We start from the raw sequence: 24211 nt of genomic DNA, 5'->3' as shown, positions 1-24211 counted from the left end.
TAAAAAAAAAAAAAAAAAAAAAAAAAAAAAAAAAAAAAAAAAAAAACCCACCTGCTTTACTTCCTAAAATCAGTGCTGCTTCCGTTTGCAAGAGTATGTAGGAAAACTTTGTAACTGTGGAATGCTTTCAGAAGTTGGATGTGCTTCTTTGTTGCTAACAGCATGAATGCAATATGAATATATTGGATCTACAGAAACTGAAGTAAGTTCATTGAGCCTTAACTTGTGGGGAGTCTTTTGCCTTCTTCACCTCCAACAAAAAAATGTTGCAACAAAATAGTCTGGAAGGTGTGTTTTTTTGTTTTTTTGGTTTTTTTTTAGGTAGACTGGGCGCTTTTAACAACTGAGAATTGAAGAGCTGATGCACCGAGTGTTATGTAGGAGAAGGGCATGGAAACAAGATAGCTGGGCAGTCTCTGTTTTCTGTCATCACCCAACACTGCGCTGTGTGTTCTTTCCTCTGAGAGTGGTGAGGTGCTGGAACAGCTGCCCAGAGAGGCTGTGATGCCCCGTCCATCCCTGGAGGTGTTCAGGGCCAGGTTGGATGGGGCCCTGGGCAGCCTGGGCTGCTATGAAATGGGGAGGTTGGTGGCCCTGCATGGCACAGGGGGGTTGGAGCTTCATGAGCCTTGAGGTCCCTTTCAGCCCAAACCATTCTGTGATTCTTTGCAATTAGTAATTTAAGGATTTTTTAATCCTTTGCAGCTTGATGGTTGAATCAATGCTGGACGCCCACTGGGAGCTGAGCAGACAGGGCTCGCCGCTCAGCGCTTCCTGTGAGCCCATCTCATGTGAAGGGCTGTGCGTGGGGAAGCGCTTCCTTTCTGTCTGGGGTTTTGTTGTTTTCTTCTCCTGCAGAGCTGCTCGCACAGCCTGATGTTTTTGTATTTCTTAGAAGCTGGGCATTGATTGCCTCCTGGTTGCTGTTACCTTGTGGGTTCCTTTCTGCCCGCTGTAGTTGTTTGTCTTTGCTCTCCATACATCCCCTGTCCCCTGCACAAGCAGTTCCCTGTGTGTGCTGTCATTGCCCCTAACCCGGTTTCGTGGCAGCGATGTGTTAGGAAAGAAGAGCAGCACAAGTGCTAACGTGCTGTGGACCACCTGGATGGAAGTGGGCAAGGTGAGCAAATGAAAGTTTTTGCTGGTGGATCTGGAGTGTGGCTATTTTGGGCAGAAACTTAATGGCTGAGAGGGGATCGTGGAGTCATAGCATGGCCTGACTCTGTTCCTTTCCATAACCTTTGCTTTTTCTCTTCTACTCCAAATTCCCATACTGCTAGCCATCTAAAAACTCCCTCCCACCTCACGGTGGTGTAGTCTGTTGCTATGCAGACTCCTGTCTACTTCTGAGCAGCAGTTATATGCAACTTTGCTCCTGTGCTGCTGTGAGCATCAACCTGCTCGCACGCTGCCCTCGGCTGGCTTGCTGCAATGATTTGAGCAGTGCCCGGCTGTTACACTGGGCTGCTCAGCTGGTGCTTTCTGCACTCATTGCTGGCTATGTGACGTGACAGTGCAGCAAAGATTGGATTCTGTAGCTAGCTTGCTCTGAGCAGGGTGTTCACCCAGGTGACCTCTCCAGCCTCAATTGTTCTGTGGTTCTGGGCATAAGTGAGACCAATAATGTTGTGATGCCAGCACAAATATTTACTTTGACTGACTAATACTAACAACTATTTTTGGACTGGACGCTGTTCAGTTGCTCCAGCAATATGCAGAGTTGTGGCTGTCTCAGGAAACTTAAATGGAAAAGCAAAGCATTTGTGCAGTGTTTTTGAACAGAGTTTCACTGTGAGGGTGGTGAGGCACTGGCACAGGTTGCCCAAGGAGGCTGTGGATGCCCCATCCCTGCAGGCATTCAAGGCCAGGCTGGATGTGGCTCTGGGCAGCCTGGGCTGCTGGTTGGCGACCTGCACACAGCAGGGGTTGGGACTGGAGGAGCGCTGTGGGCCTTTGCAACCCAGGCCATGCTGTGGTTCTGTAATCTGCATTCCCTAAAATACTTAGTGCTGTTAATGCCAGAATCTGAGTGAAGAAGTGATGGGCTGTGTCTGCTCAAGGAGCTCCATCGTTCCACTTCAGAATGGTGTGCACTGGAGAGAATATAATGTGAGGCCACATGGGATATAAGAAAAGATCACCTTATAGGCTTTTGTGCTGCCTGTAACATGATCAAGGTGTGACAACCAAGCTATTAGGCAGGATTGCTTTCTGCGGAATAACTTTGAATTTAATATCATGAATTACTTAAAAAGCCCTCTGAAAGCTGATATTTGAAAAATGGTACTCTTTCAAGTTTTCTGTTGGTTTTTGTAGAAGTACTTGAGCAGAGGATTTTCCAAAACATGGATGTGGTGTTTTCCTGTAACCTGAGCGACTCGTTTGTGCTGAGCTGCTCCAGAAGAAGCTGATGGCCCAAGCAGTGCTGCCTGGAGAGCGAGGCAGGGATCTGTCTGTGAGCTCATGTGCCACAGTGCTTTCAACGTCCAGCTCCCATCTGCCATTACTGTTTAAGAAACTCACAGTTTTTATCACCTTTGCTGGCTCAACCAGATAGACTATTATCAAAGTCTTATTTGAATGGCTTATGCTTGTACAGCTTCCTGAACGGCCCCTCAATCACTGTGACCTGGCAGTGTTTGGCAGTAGGGAAGAATGCGGATGGCTTGGAAATGAGGCGGCACCAAGCAGTCTCTCCGTTCCTTCTGTTTCCTCAGCAGCCATACCTCAGTGGCTGTCACTTGGTGTCTGTGCACTGCACTTGCTAGTGATTTTATTACTTTTTAAATTAAGCAAACACTTTTTCCAGAGTTCCTGGAAATTCTCCTGGCCATTTAAAGATGACTCTAAGTCATCAGTGTTTGCCTTTTGGTCAGCCTTAGTCAAATGGCTTTGGCTGCATATGAAGCTTGGTCTCGGCCTCAGCTCTGGCCGGGAGTTACTGACCTCTTGGCTTGTTTGTGTGAGCTGAATCATCTGACACTTCCCTGCCTTCCTGCTTTCAGCCAGGCTGGCCCTGCAGGAGTGGATGGGGAGCTCAGGGCTGTGAAGAAGCACGAGGTGAGGCTGTCAGGGCAGGGCTGGCTGTGGCACATCAGCAGTGCTGCTGGGAGGGATGCCCTGATGGGAAAGGTTCTTCCAGCTTTACTCCTGTGGGGTTCATTGGAAATGCCCTGGCTTTCCTTAATTGTGCATAGGGCTTGATTTCCAAGCTGTGTTGTTTGTTTTTTTAACGTATTTATTAATTTAGAAAACTGCAAAAGCAGAACAATGAGCTAACTTGTCAGAATGGTTTGAGTCACTCCCATGCAATGTGTTTTTGGGACTGGATGAGAAAAGTTCCCACGTTTGCTACTCTAAGAAATGAAACCACTGCAGTATCATAATCCTTACCAAGGGAGAATCACATCACCTAACTCAGAAGTGACATTTCCAGTTATGAAAGGTTTTAGGGCTTGACTTCCATGTGGTCTGATTTGCACCGAAACTCATCCTGTGAGTGCAGTTTCATGCTGTGTTTCATCAGAGATAACTGGAGGCTGCTGCTGCACAGGGCTTGATGTCCCTGGCCAGCACGGGCTGCTGTGGTTTATTTGGCTGTGGTGTGAGCTGATAAGCTGCTTGATGTGGTAAACGTCTCTGCTAGGCTTATTATCCTGTCAGCAAGCAGACTGGCCTTACCCTGACTGTGTGATCGTTGTCTGCTGTGCAAGAGTGGATGGGAATGTATCTTAGGGCAGGGAATGGAGAGATTTCCACCTGTTTCATTTTAGCCTGTAGTTACTTTGCACTTGATTCAAGCTGGATCTTTAATTACTTGCATCTGTCTTAATTGCTTTCAGTAGTGTCCATCATCCAGCAAAGCGATTGTCTCACAGCTCCTTTGTTCCTGATTTTAAAATGCTTCTTAAAAAATCTTGGTGCCATCTTCATCCATTTTTGTACAGTACTTTTAATTGACTTAACGACGACTCTAAAGGGAAAGCAGAGCAGCCAGTCCTTGTTATTCGCATGCTTTTTGTATGTCTGTGGGTTTGTTTCTTCTTGCCCTCAGCAGCATGTGTGTTTTGGGAAGCAGCTTGAGCTGTGAAAGTATTCTTCCATCCTAGGCCCTTGTCTGCACTGAAAGCTTTGATGGAAGTTGACTTATTTAGCAGTGTCATAAACTGGAGACTAATAAGATTAACTAGAGCAAGCCTACCTAAAACTTAAAAGAAATTACATTGCTGTTGATACTCCTTATCATCATACAGTCATATCATAGAATCCCAGCATGGCCTGGGTTGCAAAGGCCCACAGCGCTCCTCCAGTCCCAACCCCTGCTGTGTGCAGATCGCCAACCAGCAGCCCAGGCTGCCCAGAGCCACATCCAGCCTGGTGGTCTAAGTGGTTAAATAGAGTGTTATTCGGTGTAGAGATTCTGACATGAAGCTTCACTTATTTGGCTGTGTTTACAAGCTGCCTGGGAGTGTCTGCAGAACTTCAGATAATCATCTTGAGAGTGTGCCACGGGCTGTTTGCTGGGAACTTCAGTGTTCCCAGTTACTGCTCCTCTGAAGCCAGGTAAAGTGAAATGCTGTTTTGAAATCAGGGCAGTGGCAGGGCTGAGGCTATTAAATAGACATTGGGATAAAAATTAATGTGTTGTTCCTATGCTGTCACAGGTATGGAAGGCAGGTGGAGGTTGGATGTCAGGGGGAAGTTGTGTGCTATGAGAGTGGTGAGGTGCTGGAACAGCTGCCCAGAGAGGCTGTGATGCCCCGTCCATCCCTGGAGGTGTTCAAGGCCAGGTTGGATGGGGCCCTGGGCAGCCTGGGCTGCTGTGAAATGGGGAGGTTGGTGGCCCTGCATGGCACAGGGGTTTGGAGCTTTGTGATTCTTGAGGTCCCTTCCAACCCAAGCCACTCTGTGATTTTGTATGGTAAGTAAGGAGACAGCAAATCTTTTGGAAAAGCACTTGCAAACAGTAGAATAAGTATTTTTATTAATCATGGTTGATTATAAGCTATGCTGTTTTGCTCACAGAAAGCAAATGCGATGCTTTGTATGCCTGACTCAATTTACACATGGTTCTGAAAGTAAATATGATCTTCAGCATAGGGAAGAGTGGATGCACTATGTGGAAGACTTAGCTCTTATGGAAAGCATACCGGTATTGGTGAAAGAATGCGGGGGAGCTGAGTCAGAAGGATGAAATCCTTTGAAGCTTGAGGAGGACGTGAAGGTGCATCTTGTCTGTGCTGCAGGGCCCTGTGTCAATTACCAGTGCTGTTCTCAAGCGTGTTGAGAGTGGCAGAAGTGATGGTTAGCTTTCTGAGAGCTTTGCTTCCGTTGCTCTCTCTCCCGCCTGCAGTGACCACAGTCCTGTGCCCCAGATGGCTTTTCATAACCTTCTGTGATGTCTCTGCTCCCTTCCTGAATTCCTCAAATACCGAAGTTCTGTGTTACCATCAGTTAGCTATGCAAGACGTGGCACATGCTGTAGCTGTGTCCAGGCTGCATGTCTGATGATTAAGCCAATCAGCAGCTTAAATGCAGGAGAGTTAGGGTAGGAGGGGAGGGGGAAAAAAAAGCATGGTACTTATTTTTGAGACAGTATTTTGGCTTGTTTTACAATGTGGTTATGCAGGAGAAAATTACTGGGAGTGAGAAGACACACCAATAGCACACTTGTGTTCTGAAGTTACTCATCTTTTCCTGATCAGAGGTGAAGAAGAGAGCACCAGCCCATAAGGATAGACAACTTCACCACACGCAGGCAAGACTTGTGATGTCACAGGTCGCATTTTGGTTGCCAAGCTAAAGAGGGATGGGCTGGATGGGAAAATTGCAAGGTAAAAGGAAGCTGGGATGCCAGCTGTTCCTTGGGTCGATATGGTGGCTACTGGACATCATCAGCAGCACTGATGATAGGGCAGAGCAGACCTCTGCCTGGAGAGGATAGTTGGTGTGCTGTGATAGCCCTGGGGCAGTGAGCTGACAGGAATCTCCTGAAATGCCACAGAAACACATGTGTAACACCTCGAGGGAACAGCCTGTCTTTATATTGGGTGGCTTCAGAAGAACAGCTAGCAGGTTGTGGGAGTGACAGTTTGTTGCTAATGGTGATGGCTCATTGTGATTTTAACTCAGAGGGTGGTGAGGCACTGGCACAGGTTGCCCAAGGAGGCTGTGGATGCCCCATCCCTGCAGGCATTCAAGGCCAGGCTGGATGTGGCTCTGGGCAGCCTGGGCTGCTGGTTGGTGACCTGCACACAGCAGGGGTTGGAACTGGAGGAGCGCTGTGGGCCTTTGAACCCAGGCCATGCTGGGATGATCCTGTGGCAGCACTGAAGGACCTTGTTTAGTGATGGGGCTTTGTAGATCATGCTGGCAGTTGTACTTCATAATCTTTAAGGTCTTTTCCAGTCCGGATGATTCTATGATTGTTATCTGCTGCTTACAAAGCTGTATCTGAAATACTGTTTCCAGTTTTGCTCTCCTTTCCCCCTGAATGTCAACAAACTGGAGAGCCTCAAGCACAGCAAGGCAGACAGTACGCGTACTATGTGAGAAGCTGGTCCAGCTTGGAGATGATAAGGCCATGCTTGTGTTGGAAAGGCTGCCTGGCAGTGGTTGTGTTGTCTCCATCCCTTGCAGACTCCCAGGATTGAGCTGGTCAGAGCCTCGGGTGACTTGCTCTGACTTTGAGGTCATCCTTGCTTTGAATAGTTTGCAGTACCTGACCTCCAGAGGGCCTTGCAGACTTTTTTCCTCCCCACTGAGGTTCAAAGTGTTGCAAGCCTTGCTGGCTTAAGTCATAATCTTGATAAGATGTGGTTAAATCTCCTCTAAATTCATGTCACAAATGGTTTTTTAAAGGACTCGATTTCTTAAATTTTAGAACATAATTGAGCTACAGAAGCAATTCAGTCTCTTTTAAAAATACCTAATTGAAGCTTTAGGGTGCCCTCGAGCCTTAATGGTTTTGACTGGCTGCTGTAAAAATCCATCACATAAGGATTTCTGTCAGTGCTTTTCAGTCCACTGTTCGATTGTATTGACTGAAATGTCCGTGCTATTAAGTGAATGAACTTCATTAACGCAATAATTAGTACGGGCCATCCCGACAGAATGAAGTCAGATAGGAACACTTACCACTATTTTAATGTTAAGCATATTTTGTGGTTTTTGAAAGATCCCAGTCTGGGACCGTTCAGACAATTGCATCATTCCTGTTTTTAAAGCTGAAGGGAACACTTTGTGCATGATCCGAATGAAGCTTTTAAGTTTCCATAAATGCCTTTCAAAGCCAAATTCTTGCCGTGTTTGCAGAAATCCTAATTGCCATTCTGAATTAGCGATGTGCCAAATTGTAGGCCATCTATCGAAGCAGTTGGGTGGTTTTTTATACTGTGAGAAGAGTTTGTGGTTTGAGACCAGAGGGCTTTCAAAGACCTTGTTTCTGTATGTATGGATTCGTAACCTGGAGCTATGATCATGCAGTCCTTTTGGGCTGGAGGAGTCCTCAGGACAGTCAGCATGAGAAACCGCAGCTCTTGTAGTGTCAGCACCTTGCCCTGATGTTGTAGGAAGGGAACTTCAATGTGCCTGTATTCAAACCGTATTAATTTCTTATAATTCAAATGCAGATCTTTTTTCTTCTTCTCTAACTTAGTAAAACGATTTCTAGCTCAGATAAGCAACAGAATCTTCAAATGTATTTTGTGAGCTGATGATCTGGTGCAGGTCTGGGCGAGAAAAGTGCTAATGAAGCTGGAAATGCAGTATTAAGCCTGTGGTAGATGGGTGCTTATGTAGTGCTCTGGGGCTGCAGGATCTACATGGGATGTGTTCATTTCCTTGTTCAGAGCTTCTTGACACGGCCTCGTTTTAGCAGCTGCTGTAGGCTGGTGTTTTGTGACTCACCTTGGAGTGCCTTACCAAAACAGGTGGTATAAAATTAATGTAAAGGACGAAACAGGAAGAGACGTAAGCCTGTATATGGGACAGTACCTGAGTCATGGCTTGTGGAAATGGTGGTGGGGTTTTCTGGTTTTGGTTTTTGTTTTCAAGCACATTTCTCAGGGCCCTTTGTGGTCCGTGGTTGCTTTGCTTATTGGATTAGTGGCGGTTCAGCTTTACTTGTGAAGACATTTGCAGCCTGTTCTGCTGGTGTCATCGCTCTGATTTCCTCTCTGGTTTCCTGTACTGAGCTCTACTCAGACAGTCAAAGAGGCAGCAAGCAGAACAAAGCATCACTTAATGCTTAAGGGAATTTCCCTAATAAAACACCTTGACCTCTTCTGTTTCTACATGATAGTCTTAAATACCTGCAGTTAGCACAGGTTTTCCTGTAATGCTTCCTGCTTCATATCTTCTCTTGCTACGTTCTTTCACTGAGAGGTGAGGATAGCATGCTGATTCTTGCTCAGAGTACTTGGAGGATATGGGGGGAAACAAATATGCCATTTTTGTTTCTATTGGATAAGGTAATCACAGGATACCCTGAGTTGGAAGGGGCCTGTAATCACAGAGTCCTAGAATGGCCTGGGTTGCAAAGGCCCACAGCTCCTCCAGTCCCAACCCCTGCTGTGTGCAGGTCGCCAACCAGCAGCCCAGGCTGCCCAGAGCCACATCCAGCCTGGCCTTGAATGCCTGCAGGGATGGGGCATCCACAGCCTCCTTGGGCAACCTGTGCCACTGCCTCACCACCCTCGGGGGGAAAAACTTCCTCCTCATATCCAACCCAAACCTCCCCTGTCTCACTTTAAAACCATTCCCCTTGTCCCATCACCATCCACCCTCACAAACAGCCATTCCCCTCCTGTTTATACGCTCCCTTCAAGTATTGGATATCAATATAAGTTGGTTTTGATGCAATATTGCTGCTCTGACCCTGCCATGAGCCATCTTAGGCAGGCACACTTGTGCAGAGTTGGCACTAAGCAGGTTTTTCTGAGGCTGTTTTCTGTATCTGATTCATCAGAACAACACTCATGAACTTCAGCACAAAGCAGGATGAAGAGCCCATGTGTGTGAGCATGGAAGAGAATGTGTGATCACAGCATCCCTGTGAGAATACCCCATCCCTGGAGGTGTTCAAGGCCAGGTTGGATGGGGCCCTGGGCAGCCTGGGCTGCTATGAAATGGGGAGGTTGGTGGCCTTGCCTTTGGTGGGGGATTGGAGCTTCATGATCCTTGAGGTCCCTTCGAACCCTGGCCATTCTGTTATTCTATGATTAATATGTCTTGGAAGTACAGCTTTGGTTTCTTTCTCTTCTCTCTGGGAATGATGTAGCTGTCTTGGGCCCTGTGAAAAGGAGAAAAGGAGCAATGTGTTTCCATCTGTTTGCTTCTCATACTGATGCTTATTGCAGTATGAAAGGAGCTCCTTCGTTGCACAAGGTTGGTGTTCAGGGTGGTTTCTCCAATAGTGGGAAATGTTGGGTGCTTTCCTCCTCAGTGTGAGGAACACTGAGCCCACGGCTGTACCCCACTTGTCCCTTTGGGGAACTGGTGAGTGTGGGCTTTGAGGGTCAGTTGCATGAAGAGGAGGGTGACTCAGGGAGCAGCTGTGGGACACAGAGGAGGGAGCCTGGCTGTGCAGTGGTGGCTGGGATTTGGCTGTCCAAAACCAGATGCTCACCTCTGAACAGGAGAGCTTGCCAGGCAGGGTTTTGGAAGCTGGGGATAGAAGACCTACCAGCTCTCTTGATATGAGCACGTAGGCAGTGGTCAGCATCGCTGCTCAGTGTGGCAGGATGCTGTGGTATGAAGTGGGGGAAAAGCCCACACTTACAACCACCGAGCATGGTTAGTGTTTATGGATATTTTCATCGTTGGCTCCTGAACTCCTTTCTTAAGCGTCCAGTTGTATGCTGCAGTATTACTATTAAAACAGCTGGAACTCATGGTCATCTTGCAAACTGTAGGGGCGTTCTGGGGAAAAGCAGTTGTGAAAGAGCAGAGCTTTCTCCTTCAACCTAATACCCAATTTTGAGATAGTTGTGAAGAAATGTGTGATAGGAAAAGGATAGGGTTGTCTTCTGTTATCTTTTGTCTCTAGTGTAAGTTTTGTCTGCTGTAAAGCTGCATTCCTTTTAACTCTGTGTGCATTCAGACATTCTGACCAAAGCGTTAGCTTAGTTTTAGAAGAAACTAAACTTTGGGTTTTGTGAAAGCTGTGGAAGTGAGGGTAAGAGTATTAATGAGGTTTATTTCAGACATCCAGCAACTGTCTGTTATGACCTAACTGCAGTTCTGCTGGCACGCTGCTTCTGGAGGCCGGACAACTTTCCAGGGCTCAGCTTCCAATAAGTGACTTTCCAGCTGAGCCAACCTGAAACCAACCTGAGGAGACCCTTCCAGAGCACAGCAAACAGCTCAGGCTCTTCCTGCAGCTTGATGCTGGACCTGGCCCTCCAGCTCTGCTCAAGGCTTCCTGGGTAGCCTGGGAGTTGATATGTGGGGTTTTGAGTTATCCCACAGGTGACTTCGGCTTAGTTTTGTAAGCTGTTTGGTGTCTTTTGCAAGAGGTTTATTTTGTCTGGTTTCTGTCTTTTTTCTGGCTCGTACAGAAAGGCCCCTGAATTCCGACAGCAGCGTACTATCCTAAATGCAATAGCACGAATGTGAAAATGTGCTCTTTGCTGGATGGGTGTGTGACCCTTGGCTATTTCCACTCAAGACAAAGGCAGGCTAGAATTTTGGTGTATTATCTGGTCTTTTCTGTTTCTTTTCTGTTTGCTTATTTTTGTAGAACTCCCAGAGGACCCCCAAAGGCTTCTCTAATAGGTGGCTTAAGGGGAAGCCCGTGTAGCTGCGGACTCGCTCAGTTTAAAGCCAGTGAAGATGGGCGTTGGATGGCTGTGCTGATAAGGAGGTGCTGACACTGCAGAGAAGTGCAGAGTTCACCTGTGCCAGCAGAAACTGGATGCCTTTCTTGGGGGACACATTGGCTAACAGTGCTTGCAGTTTTATCAGAGAGGCAGTGTTGTTAAGTTGGAAGCCTTTTACCTCTGCCAGGGGGATGCAATGACACCACTGGCTGGTTTTCATATATTAGATGCACTTTATTGGGAAGTTGCCATTTTACTGGAAACCAAGAGCTGAACAGACCACACCACAAAGCCCAGTATGACCCCGTATTTCCCTGAAAGATTTCCAATTGTTTGTGTGGTGTTCTTGTTTTTTTTTTTTTGCTTAGCACTGTCGATTCAATCAGTGCCCCCTCCCCCAGCATCACCAAAAGTAGGTCAGAGCCCTCCTTCTGGGAGGTTCTGTGATGACACTGGGTGCTCTGGTTGGAGGACAGAAAGCTGCCTCCAAAGGTAGGACCTTGGCTTCAACCAGTCCCAGAATGGCCGCAGCTGGAAGCTCTGCTCACCTCGGCCAGCCCTTCTGCTTGGAGTATGAGCTGGATGAGGAGCTATGAGATACGGTTTAGTAGCTTGGTGGGTAGTAATGCTGATAGGAGGAGGGTTGGACTGAATGGTCTTGTCTTTTCCAACCTTGTGATCCTGTGAGTAGGGCCAGCTGCAGCGGGCTGTGTCTGGTTTGGCTTTGAGCGTTCACCAGGAGGCTGTACTGCCCTGGCAGTGACTGCTGGGGCGTACACTGGTGAGCAGCCTGTGCTTGGACTTTGTATCAATGAGGATAACATTCTGATTCTGGCGTTTGGGGAAAGTTTGCAGTCCATTTCACCATATGCTTGTCTAGCCTGTACTCCTGTCAGATTTCTTCTTTATGTCTTTGTTGATTTTAACTGCTTATCACCCAGGTGCTCTTGGATGGCTCAGGCTAAACTGAGCTCCTATAACAGAGCTTCCAGCCCCTTGCCTGCAGCCAGGATTGTAGAATCCCAGCATGGCCTGGGTTGCAGAGGCCCACAGCGCTCCTCCAGCTCCAACCCCTGCTGTGTGCAGGTCGCCAACCAGCAGCCCAGGCTGCCCAGAGCCACATCCAGCCTGGCCTTGGATGCCTGCAGGGATGGGGCATCCACAGCCTCCTTGGGCAACCTGTGCCAGTGCCTCACCACCCTCTGGGGGAAAAACTGCCTCCTCATATCCAACCCAAACCTCCCCTGTCTCACTTTAAAGCCATTCCCCTTGTCCCATCACCATCCACCCTCACACACAGCCGTTCCCCTCCTGTTTATGCACTCCCTTCAAGCACTGAAGGCCACCATGAGGTCATCCCACAGCCTTCTCTTCTCCAGGCTAAACGAGCCCAGTTCCCTCAACCTTTTGGATGCTCACTGTAGTTCTGCTTTACTCATTCTGTTCTGCCACTTCTTACATTCTCCGCTTTATGTATATATATTCTCTAATACTCTAATCGAGATGAATCTGGCTTAGCTTGTCATTTTGTTTCCTTACCTCATTTCTTAGTTTGAAGCATGTGCCAGCTAATGTCTAACACTTGTCTTTGATTTTTTTTTTCCTAAACACAGCTTCTAATTGATCTGATAGAGGACTAGGGTGAAGAATTTGTATTTGTACTTGGAGTAGGGAGTGGTTTATGCCTTGCCTGCAATATTTACTCCGTACAGCAGTGTCTGTCATTGACTTGTGACTACTTAAAAGCATTTACTGTCACTGTTGAACAGTGTTTTGTTTGGGAAAATACAAGTGGAATTGCCTTCAGCAGGTAACATCATCCGGTGACTGGACTGCTTGGGCAGTGGAAAGGTTCCCTGCCCTTTGTGCTGCAGTCTGAATCACGTGGACACCTGGCACTGCTTGCTAATGGAAAGCAGAACTGGCAAATGTTGCTCATGAGGACTGAGTAGAAGATTTGTTGGTGTCATCACATGAAAGCTTCATACAGCCTGTTTATCTTGGCTTTCCCCATGACCGCTCCCACTTCCCAGGCAAAGGAATGGAGTTTAGATCCTGTTTGTGTACGTCGGAAAGGAGGATGGTGTTAAGTGTCATTGCCAAACACAAGAGGAAACTCAGCACCTGAATTTCAAAAATGAAGTGCTGATGTTTGTTCACTTCAGTTTGTCTTCAGAATGTGGAGTCTCCCAGAGCATGTCTGGGTGGTTTTGAGGACCTCCTCCGACTGCTGGCACGACCATGTCTGTGCTTTACAGCTGCTGACCAACATGAATGCGCTGTGCGTTTCAAGGGCAGATGCAGAAATATTCCCCAAGGAAATAAAGAGGCATTTAAAATAATTAGCTCATGTTGACACAGCATGGCTATGATTACTGCTTCAGAGTCTGCTGTGGGAAGGGGGCCAGGTGTTTGGCAGCTCGGTGCTTTGTGTGGTTACAGTGACAGATCTCGTGTTCTGCTTTCCACATTTACCTTCACAAAATGGGTCCTGTGCTGTGTGCATTGAAATGCAGTGCTTGCTCGTGTGACAGAGAGAAGTACGTAGCATGGCTCTGTCTGAGGTCACTGTGTGTCTGGGTTTCCAAAATGGGTTGGTTGGAAGATGACATTTTTATGTCCAGGCTATGGATGGCGATTGTCTTTATGATGTCAGTGACAGAATTTCCAGTCTATTCAGCAGTATTTTATCTCATCCGCTCAGCAGCAGAAAAATGCTCTGCAGAATCAAGACAATTTCTGTGCTTGCTGCAGGCAGTTGTGGGGAAAATAAATACTGAAGCAAGCTTAGAGCAAACGTTGGGCAAAAATAAGCTCACACCGTGGCAGTAGCTTAAATGAGGAGTTGCACAGCTTGTGTCACAAGCAGATAATTGTGGTGGTGACTTCTGTTCAAGGCAAAGACAACATTCTCTCTTAAAGAGGAGGGGAAAAATAAACTGCTTTCGCGGTTATTTTCAGCTGGCTCCTTCATCAGTGGTTGTGTTGAGAATGACCACATAGGCCATTCTGACACTTCTGTTGCATCCCTGGTGCAATCCTGTAGCTGTGATTCTTACTGTTGGTGTTCGGAGTTCATCTGTAGGCAGAGGGCTGAAGGCTCTGCTTCAGAATGCATGCAGCAGTGCTTGTGGCAAAGACTACTCATGGGCAAGAACTGTGTGCCTTGGTTTGATGGAGCTGGGGGAAAGCCCCAGAAGACTGCTTTTCTCCCATTTGATTCCTGAATTGTGAAATAATTGTTGGATGCTGTTATGGATCAATGAATAACAAATCTGGAGAAAGCAAGCAAATAAAAGACATGTACAGCTCTTCAAAATGTCTGTTGTTCCACCCCCTTATGGTCTTGTCTTCATGTATGTTGTGATCTGCAGAGCAGGGGAGGTTCACAGAATCACAGAACAGCCTGGGTTGCAAAGGCCCACAGTGCTCATCAGCTCCAACCCCTGCTGTGTGCAGGTCGCCAACCAGCAGCCCAGGCTGCCTACAGCCACATCCAGCCTGGCCTTAAACTGCTTTGGGCTGAGGGGAGCTGATTGCTTGCAGGTCTGTGGGAAGTCCTGGCACGAGCAGGATTTCTTCATCAACACATGAGCCCTTCTTTCCATACAAGCGACTCCACAAGGTCTTGTGCAACAAGTGCGTGAGTGTGCCAATGCATTGCTAGGCTCTTCTGAGGAAACTTAGTTATGTCAAAATTAAAGCTTGCTTGCTTATTCCTTATTGTACCAAACCAGATGCATCTGAAGAGAGGTGCCCTTTAGATATGGGTGCCAGTGAGCAAAGGCCTTCACCTATGGGTTCATAGCTGCTAAGTCTTGAGACTGGGCCCTGGGCTTTGGGCAGTGATCTCTTCAAGCTTTTACAGTACAAAAAATCACCTCCCTCCACACACAAAATGTCCTATTCCTGGTTTTGCTTTACTTTAACAAGTGACTTTTTTACCTTTCTGGAATGGGTGGGGACACAGCAGTTCATGAATAAGTGTTGCTGTGAGGACATTAACACGTGCCTGAGTTGTTCCATTTTTTTTCTTCCAGTGGAGTATATTGTGGAGTATGACTATGATGCAGTGCATGATGATGAGCTAACCATCCGAGTTGGGGAAATCATCAGGAATGTGAAAAAACTGGAAGAAGAAGGATGGCTGGAAGGGGAGCTGAATGGCAAGCGGGGCATGTTCCCAGATAACTTTGTGAAGGTGAGTTTTGTGCAGTGGCTGCTGTGGCTGTACAGCGGCCTAGTTATTTCTGAACCGGTGCCATTACACACCTGTTATATTTCTAAGGGGATGAATTTTTGATTTGAAGGCTTTCTAGCTTATTCAGACCTCTTGGGATGCTTCTGGAAGTTCTTTTCGCTTTATAAGCTCTTCTCTCTGTTCTTGCTCACGTGGGCATTTCTGTTGATCCATACCTTCGTGCTGCATCCTGTCTCCTTGCGACTGCTTCAGTTGTGTGCAGCGCAGTGAGCTGCCTTAGTGAGATGGATTGACTCCTAAAAACTGAAATGAAATAAAAATCTATGCCTGGAAGGTGGATCTATGGAAGATATCAGGTCAAGAGAGTGGGGAAAGTACGGTCGTGGCTCAGTCAGCTGAGCTGCGGTTGTGTGAATGCTTCAGCTCAGATGGCAGCTCTTGGTTTGAGGGAGCTCCCTCCTGACACAGCCTTCCCTGTGTCTGTGCAAAGGGCACGGAATGGGCCTAGTCTAAAAAGCAATTGTGAATCAGTGAAGCTGTGCAATCGTACCACCTTTTGCATTTGCTGTGTATTTGTGCATGTATGTTTTAAGTGAAGAATGCTTGCAGTTGTGCTTTTCTGTTTCCTCTGAAAGTTTTGTAAGTCTAGTATTGAGTATGCAGCTATTTATTAGTTGCTTGCATAGTCTAGGTGTGCTGTTCCACGTGTGACAGCCGAAATCTGGAGTCTGCTGAGCTGCCAGGTGTCTCATTGTGAGAAGTATGTAAGTGTTGCTGGGATTATACCTTCCTTCTTTATACTTTTTACTTCTTTAGAATATCTTCCTTGGTGTAACCATGGTGTTCCATGGTTATATCTTGGTTATATCCATATCTTCCATGGTGTTCCATGAAGTATAATTAACAAGAATTTAGATATTCTTGTCTTTCTGAAGTAAAATTATTATTTGCAGAGTAGGAGTTCTTTGACCATATCCTAGCAAGATGCACTGTTACTAAACTGTAAGAGGGAATGTGTGCGGTGTTGTGATCACATCTTCAAGCTTGTGTGCAATAGAATTGATTTTTCTGTTTGATTTAATGAAAAAAAAGAAAAGAAACCACTCATTTTTATTGCTGGAAAAAATTAATTGCCCACCTTTAAAAATGATTGGAATTAACCAGCTGTTCCTTTTGTGTCTCTTAGCAAGGGAAGGTGAGCAAGAATGCCTTTCACTTGTCTAACACTTGTAACTTGTTTTAGCTCATTGCCAAATCCCTTTGAGGTCTCGGGCTGTGTATAAATGCTAACTTACTTTTATCTCATGTGCTTTTTGATGACCGTTGTGCTGGTGACATCCTTGCCTGGCCCATAGGTGCCATGTAGGAAGGTGTCAGACCCACAGCAGTTCACACCAGGTCTTGGCTCACCAAGGTTAGTTTGCTGAACAGTTCAGAGGGTTGGAGCTGGCATGCTTTTATGTGAAGAACTAAATTAATTGCATGTTGTTTTTCTCTTCTCCAAATTCAAGGAGAACTTTCACAAACTTTGATATAAATCACTGTGGTGTTAGTGCATGAAGGGTTGGTGAGCTGCAGGAAGGAGGTGAAAAGCAACTGGAGCAGAGCTGTACTTCGGCCTTGCAAACAAGGAAGGTCCTTTGAGAAATGAATTGGCTGTTGGTTACCTCACCCATCAGCTGTTCAAACTCGAAGTGAGCTGGTGGCTTTTGTGTCAGCTGGGATTCCTATGGAGCGGGACCCTGCAGCTCCTGAGGGCAATGCAGTTGGAATGGAGAATGTCTGAGGTCTGTGGGATGGGGTGTGACAAGAAGGAGGGGGACGAATGTGACTAGCTTGAATTTCATGCTTTTCTGAAAGGATCTCTGTATTCCTGGCATGAATGTCATCTCATGCATTACATGGGGACTTGGCCTGAACTCATCATAAGGCTCAATTGTTTGGTTGGTTATATATATGTATGTAAAATAGAGTGTGTGTGTGTGTGTATCACGAGAATGGAGTGGAGGCCAATGTGTAACCTCTCCATGAAGAATTTGGATGGTAAATTGTAATCTCTGCTGATTGCATAAGTTAGCTTTTGAAGCTGAAAATGCTGAATGTGTTACTCACTGGAGTTGCCTGGCTTTTTCCTATGTGAACTGTTTTGAAATATAACAAATACGTGATAGTTTAAATGGGACAAAGCTGGACACGCTGTCTTGTTTTCAATTAGATGTTTATGAAGGAGGAAAAAGCGGAACACAGGAAGTTCCATGCAAACACAAGGAAGAGCCTCCTTACTGTGAGAGCCTGGGACGGCTGCCCAGGGGCGGTGGACTCATCAGCAGTCAGGGCCTGAGATGGATGCCTTCCCATGCGACCTGCTGCAGAACTGCTCTGGCAGGGCTTGGGCTCGGCATCTCCTGAGGTCCCTTGCAGTTCTGTGTTTCTGTGAGTCCTTTCATATCCTGTGAAGTCATTGATTTTTGTCAGACAGTTGCAGGAGCACTGCAGGGGTACAGCAGTAACTCCAGCTCATTCAGCTCGTTTTGCTCAGCTCCTGCAGGACAAAAGCTTGTTGCCAGGTGGCAGCTGCAGTGTCTGTGGCTGCCAGGCAACTTCTTGTCTGAAGGACAACCGAAATACCAATAGGAGGAATAGGGCTGCGTGCTCTCTTGATGTGCTGGATGCCCCAGATTCAGACTGTGTATCATCACAGCTAAAGCAGATCCAGGTCCCATTTTGTTCCCTGTGCTGGGCATGGGTTTACAAAGCAGGCTTCACCAACGCTGCGCCTCAGGCTTTGATTTTTGCACCAGACAATTCAACTTTTCTGTTCAAAATGTAACTGAGCACTGTCATCTTCATTTCAAGTTGCTAACAGTCTTGCAGGAAATAGTTTTTTGTTGGTGTCTTCATTTTCTCTCCGATTTTCTAAGTATTTCCATGTAGCAGTTTTATGGAAGCTATGCAGTGGTAGCAAATAGTTCTGTGCAGTTCAGAGTGTAGCAAAGGAAGCTGACATCATGCTTTCAGGTGGATGTTAAGGCTAATTTGTAGCACAAACAAGTAGGTGAGCTAAGCTCTGTGCTAACCCATAATACTTCTAAACAAAAGGGAGTCTGTGTAAGCTTCCTGTGGATACTGATGCACTGCTGATAATGCTTGATACCTTGTAATGTATGCTGGTAGCTCTCATTATTATCAGACTTTCTGCATGCTGATATAGCATCCTGCAAAAGGCTGCTGGTGGCCGATTCTGTGTGCCCGCTGGGAGTGGGCATGTTCTGCAGGCCCTTGCAAGGCTCTTACACCTCCACAGGTAAGCCAAAGCCTGAGGCTCTGTGTGGTTCTTAGAGCTGACTTGCACCATGTTATTTTGCATTTAAAGAAAGTGCATGGATACCTTCAGTTAAGGAGAACCAGGCGCCCTGTAAAGCTCCCATGGTGTTCTTGGTTAGTAGTGTCACGGTGTGCTTGAGTGGAAAGTGGGAGGTACCCAAAGGTTGGGATGAGGTGGGGTTGGGTGGCGATGTCTGAAGCAGTCCTTGCATGGGAGCTCACAGCTGGTGGAAAACTCCCAGCGGCTGCGTGGTTGCAAACAGATGCTCAAACATTGCGAGCACTTACACTGCCCAGCTGTGAAGCTATCGTCCTTGAATTTACTTTCAGTAATAGAGGTCTTTTCAGAAGTGCTCTTGCAGTGTTGGGCTTTAGAGTGCTTGATAGGAGCTCAGTTTTTCCTCTCTGCCTCATAACAAAATGTACTTTCTCAGTTTTGTTTCGGAGTCCTGGCTCATACGTGCCGTGTTGCTATAAGCTGCCTTTCTTCATGAAGTTGTGGAGCTCCTCTGCAGGTATGGAGGTTTGCAATCTCAATGCCAAATTCTCATTTGAATTCCAGCTTGGTTTGTGTTCCTATATGCTTTTGGTTATGTTGTAATACTTGAACTGAATGTTTTGTTCCTGTTATTGCCATTTCTCTTCCTGCTTTCTACACGGGCATTATTGAAATAAATAACCTCATAAATTCCTGAAAGAAATGAGCAGTGGAAATCTCACAGACTTCTATTGTCTTTTTTTTGACAGTAGCTTTTCCTTTCTTAAATTCATCATCGTGAAACGTACCCACACCCGTTTGTGTCCAGTACGAGTTAGAGCAGCGGGAGATGCTGCTGAATGGAAAATTCACTCTCCAACTCTTGCATTAAGCTGGAAGTGATTTGGTGTTTGTTCGTCCACTTATTTGAGAAAGCTTTTGTCTATACACAGTGAAAAGGTTTTTAGCATCGTAATAATAATTGAAACAAAACGAGCAGCTTTTATCTTTGCAGCCAGACTGTGAGCCTGCTGTTCATGGCAGTAAAACTGGCTGGGTCGTAAGCGTGGGGCAGTGCTTCAAACAAGGGAGGGGCAGTGGATGGATTAACTCACAGCTTCCATCAGTGAGGGCAGACAGGGGCTGAGCTTGGGGAGCACTGTGGGGAGCAGGCTGGGATCCTAACGCACGTGCTGCGTGTGTCCACCTGTGCACAGCAGGGCTGTGCTGTGCTGCTGCTCAGTGCTGTTTGCCTGCAAGGTGTGTGCAGCTGCTGCCCTGCACCGTGCTGCTGTCCTGCTCAGGTTAGTGAGCCCCTGAACTTTGCTCGCTACGACATTTTCTTCTCTTCCTCCTCTGAAATAATAATAAAAAAAAGCAGAACACAGGGTGTGTTCGAGCAAATATGTCCCTGGAAGTGGTAAGCTTGCTTTATTTTCTGTATGTTCTTAATCAATACATTGATTTTGTGTTTTGGGGAAATGAATGCGAGCAGCAGCATGAATTAAAAAAGCTATGGTTGCTGTATGATTTTTTTTTTTAGGTCGCATTTAATGTATTTTTTTATGCTCTGTGTTAGAGCTGTTTGTGTAACAAAACGGCTTGGTTTTGATTTAGGTGAACTTCTTTCCAGTGTACAGAGACAGGCAGGAATTGCAGTCAATTACAGTGCTTGGGTGAAGGATTCCTTTAAACAACCGCTGTTTGCTTTCTTGTTCAGCTCCCCGGTCTGTGTGCCTGTCGGTGTACAGAAAACACAACCCAAACCCCTCTGCTCTGCCTCAGAGCCCTCCTCTACCCGACCCTTTTCACTGGGAGCAGTTCCAGCTATAGCAGAGCTGAGCTGCTGCCTCGGGGCTGAGATGGTGCAAGGTCCCCAGCGTGCTGCAAGCCGGTGAGGAAGCTTTGCCTGAAAGCTCCTTTAACTGTAGCAATGTCCTCTGCAATTCCTTTGCAAAAATAGCGCATGGGCCTCACCCAGATCTATAACCAGGAGCTGTTATAGGGCCAGGAGCTGGGAAGGATTGCAGGCAAGGTAAAGGCATTTGTCTCAGTTCTGCCCAATTCGCATTTTCTTACAACTAGTGAAGTAACAGCTGACAAAACAGATGAATAACTATGAACGTCTGTACTTAATGTCTGTATGATGGGCCGTGCAGTTAGGAAGCAGATGTGGGGGTCCTCAGGACAGAAGTCAGGAGTGTGTTTTGTTACAGTAATGCAATACAATGCATACCTGTTTCCAGCACTTCCAGATTGGCTCTGCTGCTGTGTGTCACACCAGGCTGTGTGTTTTGACACCTGTTCAGCCTGAATTCTTTGCATTCAAGTAATGCTCGGAGAAAATTAAACGTACACTAATAAACCAATCCTAGCAATCAAGGGATGCTTTGGTTTATGTAGCTTTCTCCTTTTCTGCTGTTTTGAGGAAATTGGCACAGATTAGGCTTGCCAGGGGATGAGGCTTAGTGGTATGGAGACTTCTTTGGCTTCCTGGTGAGGGGAGAGGAAAGTTGGTTTGGTGGGAAAGCAGCTCTTGCTTTGAAGAAGCTGCTGCGTTTTTCTTCCCCTTCAAAAAGAAAATATGTAAAATTAAAAGTTACATAATTTTGGGTTCAGTGCTGAGCACGTGAGAAATGACGGCCACAAGCAGGCTCTGCTTGCCCTGATAAGGAGTAAAGCAGGGACTGTGAGGTGTGGTACTGGCACCTGTGTGGAGTCCACGACTCCTGCTGGTTTCCTTCCAGCTCTTGGAGGAACCAGCACTGCTGGAGGGCACCCTTCATGGCGAGCCACTCGGTGGGACTGGGCTGGTTTAGGGCAGCAACCCAGGCAGGGCTGCCCAGGCTGTTCCCAGTCCCAGCTATTGAGTGGGATGGTAGCAGGGATTACTGCCACTGCGGACTGAGAGAGAGCTCTCAACTATTTGTCTGTTCTGTCGTGTCTGAATGAAGAGCGGAACAGGTGTGAAGGTGAATGGCTTGTGTGTACCTGCTTGTGATGGAAGGGAACCTCTGTTTCAAAAAAGGAAATAAGAAGACGAAGCACACAGCCACATAAAGCCGATGATGTTCAAATGCAGTCATGTGTAGCAGTGTTGTTAGGATAGAGCTCATCGCGGGTTACTCTTGCTTACATGGATCCTTCTGTTTGTTTCTGTCTACAGCTATGTCTGCTTATGTCTGTTCTGTCTACAACTGTTTACAAGGGTGGATGGTGATAGGACAAGGGGAATGGTTTTAAAGTGAGACAGGGGAGGTTTGGGTTGGATATGAGGAGGAAGTTTTTCCCCCCGAGGGTGGTGAGGCACTGGCACAGGTTGCCCAAGGAGGCTGTGGATGCCCCATCCCTGCAGGCATTCAAGGCCAGGCTGGATGTGGCTCTGGGCAGCCTGGGCTGCTGGTTGGTGACCTGCACACAGCAGGGGGTTGGGACTGGAGGAGCTGTGGGCCTTTGCAACCCAGGCCATTCTATGAGTTTGATTTGTGGTTGAAATGTTTGGGTTTATGCAAGGTGAGACCTTGTGAAGTCTCTCTGTAAAGCAACCTGTTTCACATAGTTTGGAAAAGCAAAGCTGCGAGGTGGATTTGAGCTTACATGTGGTCTGAACTGCCCTGCAGAGCTCTTGCTGTGGTCGTGTTCTCCTGGCACGAGTGCTTGTGGGTGCCTCTGTGGTACCTGGGGGCCCAGGGTTCTTGTGCCATGATTGGCAGTGGAAGGAACACAACAGATCTTGTTGGTAATATCTTTACTGTATTCACACTGGGATCGTATTGCTTTATTTGTGTAAGGTGCAAAAGTGTGCATTATTTCATTCCATCAGCAGAGGGGTGGCCAACAGGGACAGGGAGGTGATCGTCCATCCCTGCTCTGCTCTTGTGAGGCCCCATCTGCAGCACTGCGTCCAGGGCTGGGGACCCCAGTACAAGAAAGGCAGGGAGCTGTTGGAGAGGGTCCAGAAGAGCTACAGAGATGATCAGGGGGCTGCAGCACCTCCACTACAAAGACAGGCTGAGGGAGCTGGGCTTGTTCAGCATGGAGAAGAGAAGCTGCGGGGTGACCTCAGTGCAGCCTGCAGTACCTAAAGGGAGCCTGCAGACAGGAGGGGAGTCAGCTCTTGGAAAGGGGAGATGGCAGCAGGACAAGGGGAAATGGTTTGAAGTTGAGGGAGGGCAGATGGAGGTTGGATGTCAGGGGGAAGTTGTGTGCTGTGAGAGTGGTGAGGTGCTGGAACAGCTGCCCAGAGAGGCTGTGATGCCCCGTCCATCCCTGGAGGTGTTCAAGGCCAGGTTGGATGGGGCCCTGGGCAGCCTGGGCTGCTGTGAAATGGGGAGGTTGGTGGCCCTGCATGGCACAGGGGGGGTTGGAGCTTCGTGATCCTTGAGGTCCCTTCCAACCCAAACCATTCTGTGCACTGGTGTTTCTTTTACTATTTTGCATTTCAAAGTAGTGTTGACAATGTATGTAAGGAATGGTAAGAACTCCTATATAGTGTATCAGTGGCAGAACTGGCATGGAAAGGAGCTTGAGGTGCTGTTTTCAGAGATAGCAGGAGAAAATGTGGTGTCTGGCATGTGTGAGCAGTGCTGAATACGCTCATTATTCGTGTTTGAGTTATCCAGGTGTTTGACTGTATGCAGTCTTGTGCTCCAAAAAAGATGAATCTGCCCATGGAGTGCTGGTGGAGCTGCGTGCTCTTGGATGTGTGCTGCTGCAGTCAGGTGTAGAGGGCTGGAAAGGAAAACTGCTGTGTGCAAATAGTTACTCCTTTAACCACATGAAACGGTGTGCACTTCTGCCCTTCCTTAATGAATTTCATTGTGTGTGATTTTATAACTTCCTTTCCAAGGGCTGGAAGTTTGTAGGCAGAGCATGTTGCGTCAGATGGAGTTTGCAGTTACAATTAAGTAAACTGCAGAGTGCGTGTAGTAGCTCGGTCAGAAATGACTAGCTAGATGCACAGAAAGCTTAGTCTAAGTTTAGACCTTTTTCTATATACAGAAATCTAAATCACTGCTGTAACTGTGTACTGTGCAATTACCGTATATAAGATATTAAAGAGGTCAGTTACCCAGGTAATATGTAATGCTTGCTGCATCTGGGGAATCTCTGGCTGTGCATCCCAGCACTGTCACAGCAGTCTGTTCTCACATGTCAGATAAATCAAGACGTGTACACACCCAATACTGCTGATGTTCCCTCTGTTCTTTTGCTTTTTTTTCTTTTTTTTAATGAGGTTGAGTGAAGTAACCACACTTGCAAACTTGCAGTGTGATAACTTGTGTGAGTCTACCTCTGCTGTTCTGCCAGCCTGCAGCACCAAGGCCTGCATCATAGAATCATAGAATCCTGCAATGTAGGGTTCTTCACTTGGCTACTGGGGCTGCTGGTTGACTGTGCTAGAGCCAGGCTTTGGGCTGTGAACCCCAGCTGCTCACTTTGCAGTTTGTTTCTGTAACTCCTGTGAATGTTACTGGAGGTTCATGTCAGCTGGTAGCTTTCCTTCTAGCTTCACAGTCCTGAACTGAAACGCATTTAACTGAGGTGCATGGAAGTCAAAATATAAAGCAGTTTCAGTTTTGGAAGACGTGAAGCTGAGGAATGAAGCTGCCTTCCTTCAGCCATAAACTGGAGGGATAAATCAACCCTGAGACACATGAAATTGCCCACGAGGTAACTTGTCTTGGAAAACAAAGGTTATCGGGATTGAGTGTTATTCAGTGCTTCAGGGAACTGTAACTGCTTTCATCTTTGAAGTGATTGGGTTCTGTTTTCAAGAATAACTTTTAACCCTCCGGGTTGCTGCAGTTTGTGCCAGCTGCCAGTGGAGCTCCTCTGCTGGGTGATGGAAAGAGCTCCAGGGACAGAGCTCAGGCAGCAGCTCAGCTA

The 24211-nt window shown here is 47.0% G+C and overlaps 1 protein-coding gene across 2 annotated transcripts in view; it reads left to right on the top strand.

The window, feature by feature from the left end:
- LOC122186655 (CD2 associated protein) overlaps nucleotides 1–24211 on the top strand; it is a 63431-nt gene that overhangs the window by 3115 nt on the left and 36105 nt on the right. For both annotated transcript variants that reach the window (XM_042883488.1, XM_042883487.1), the window contains exon 2: nucleotides 14861–15021. In XM_042883488.1, coding sequence (XP_042739422.1) covers nucleotides 14861–15021 — 161 coding nt within the window. The remainder of the gene's footprint in view (nucleotides 1–14860; nucleotides 15022–24211) is intronic.

Source organism: Lagopus leucura, unplaced genomic scaffold (assembly GCF_019238085.1).
Source record: "Lagopus leucura isolate 7727_CA_CO unplaced genomic scaffold, USGS_WTPT01 Super-Scaffold_100038, whole genome shotgun sequence".
Classification (NCBI taxonomy): Eukaryota; Metazoa; Chordata; class Aves; order Galliformes; family Phasianidae; genus Lagopus; species Lagopus leucura.
This window is presented reverse-complemented; position numbering and strand designations above follow the sequence as displayed.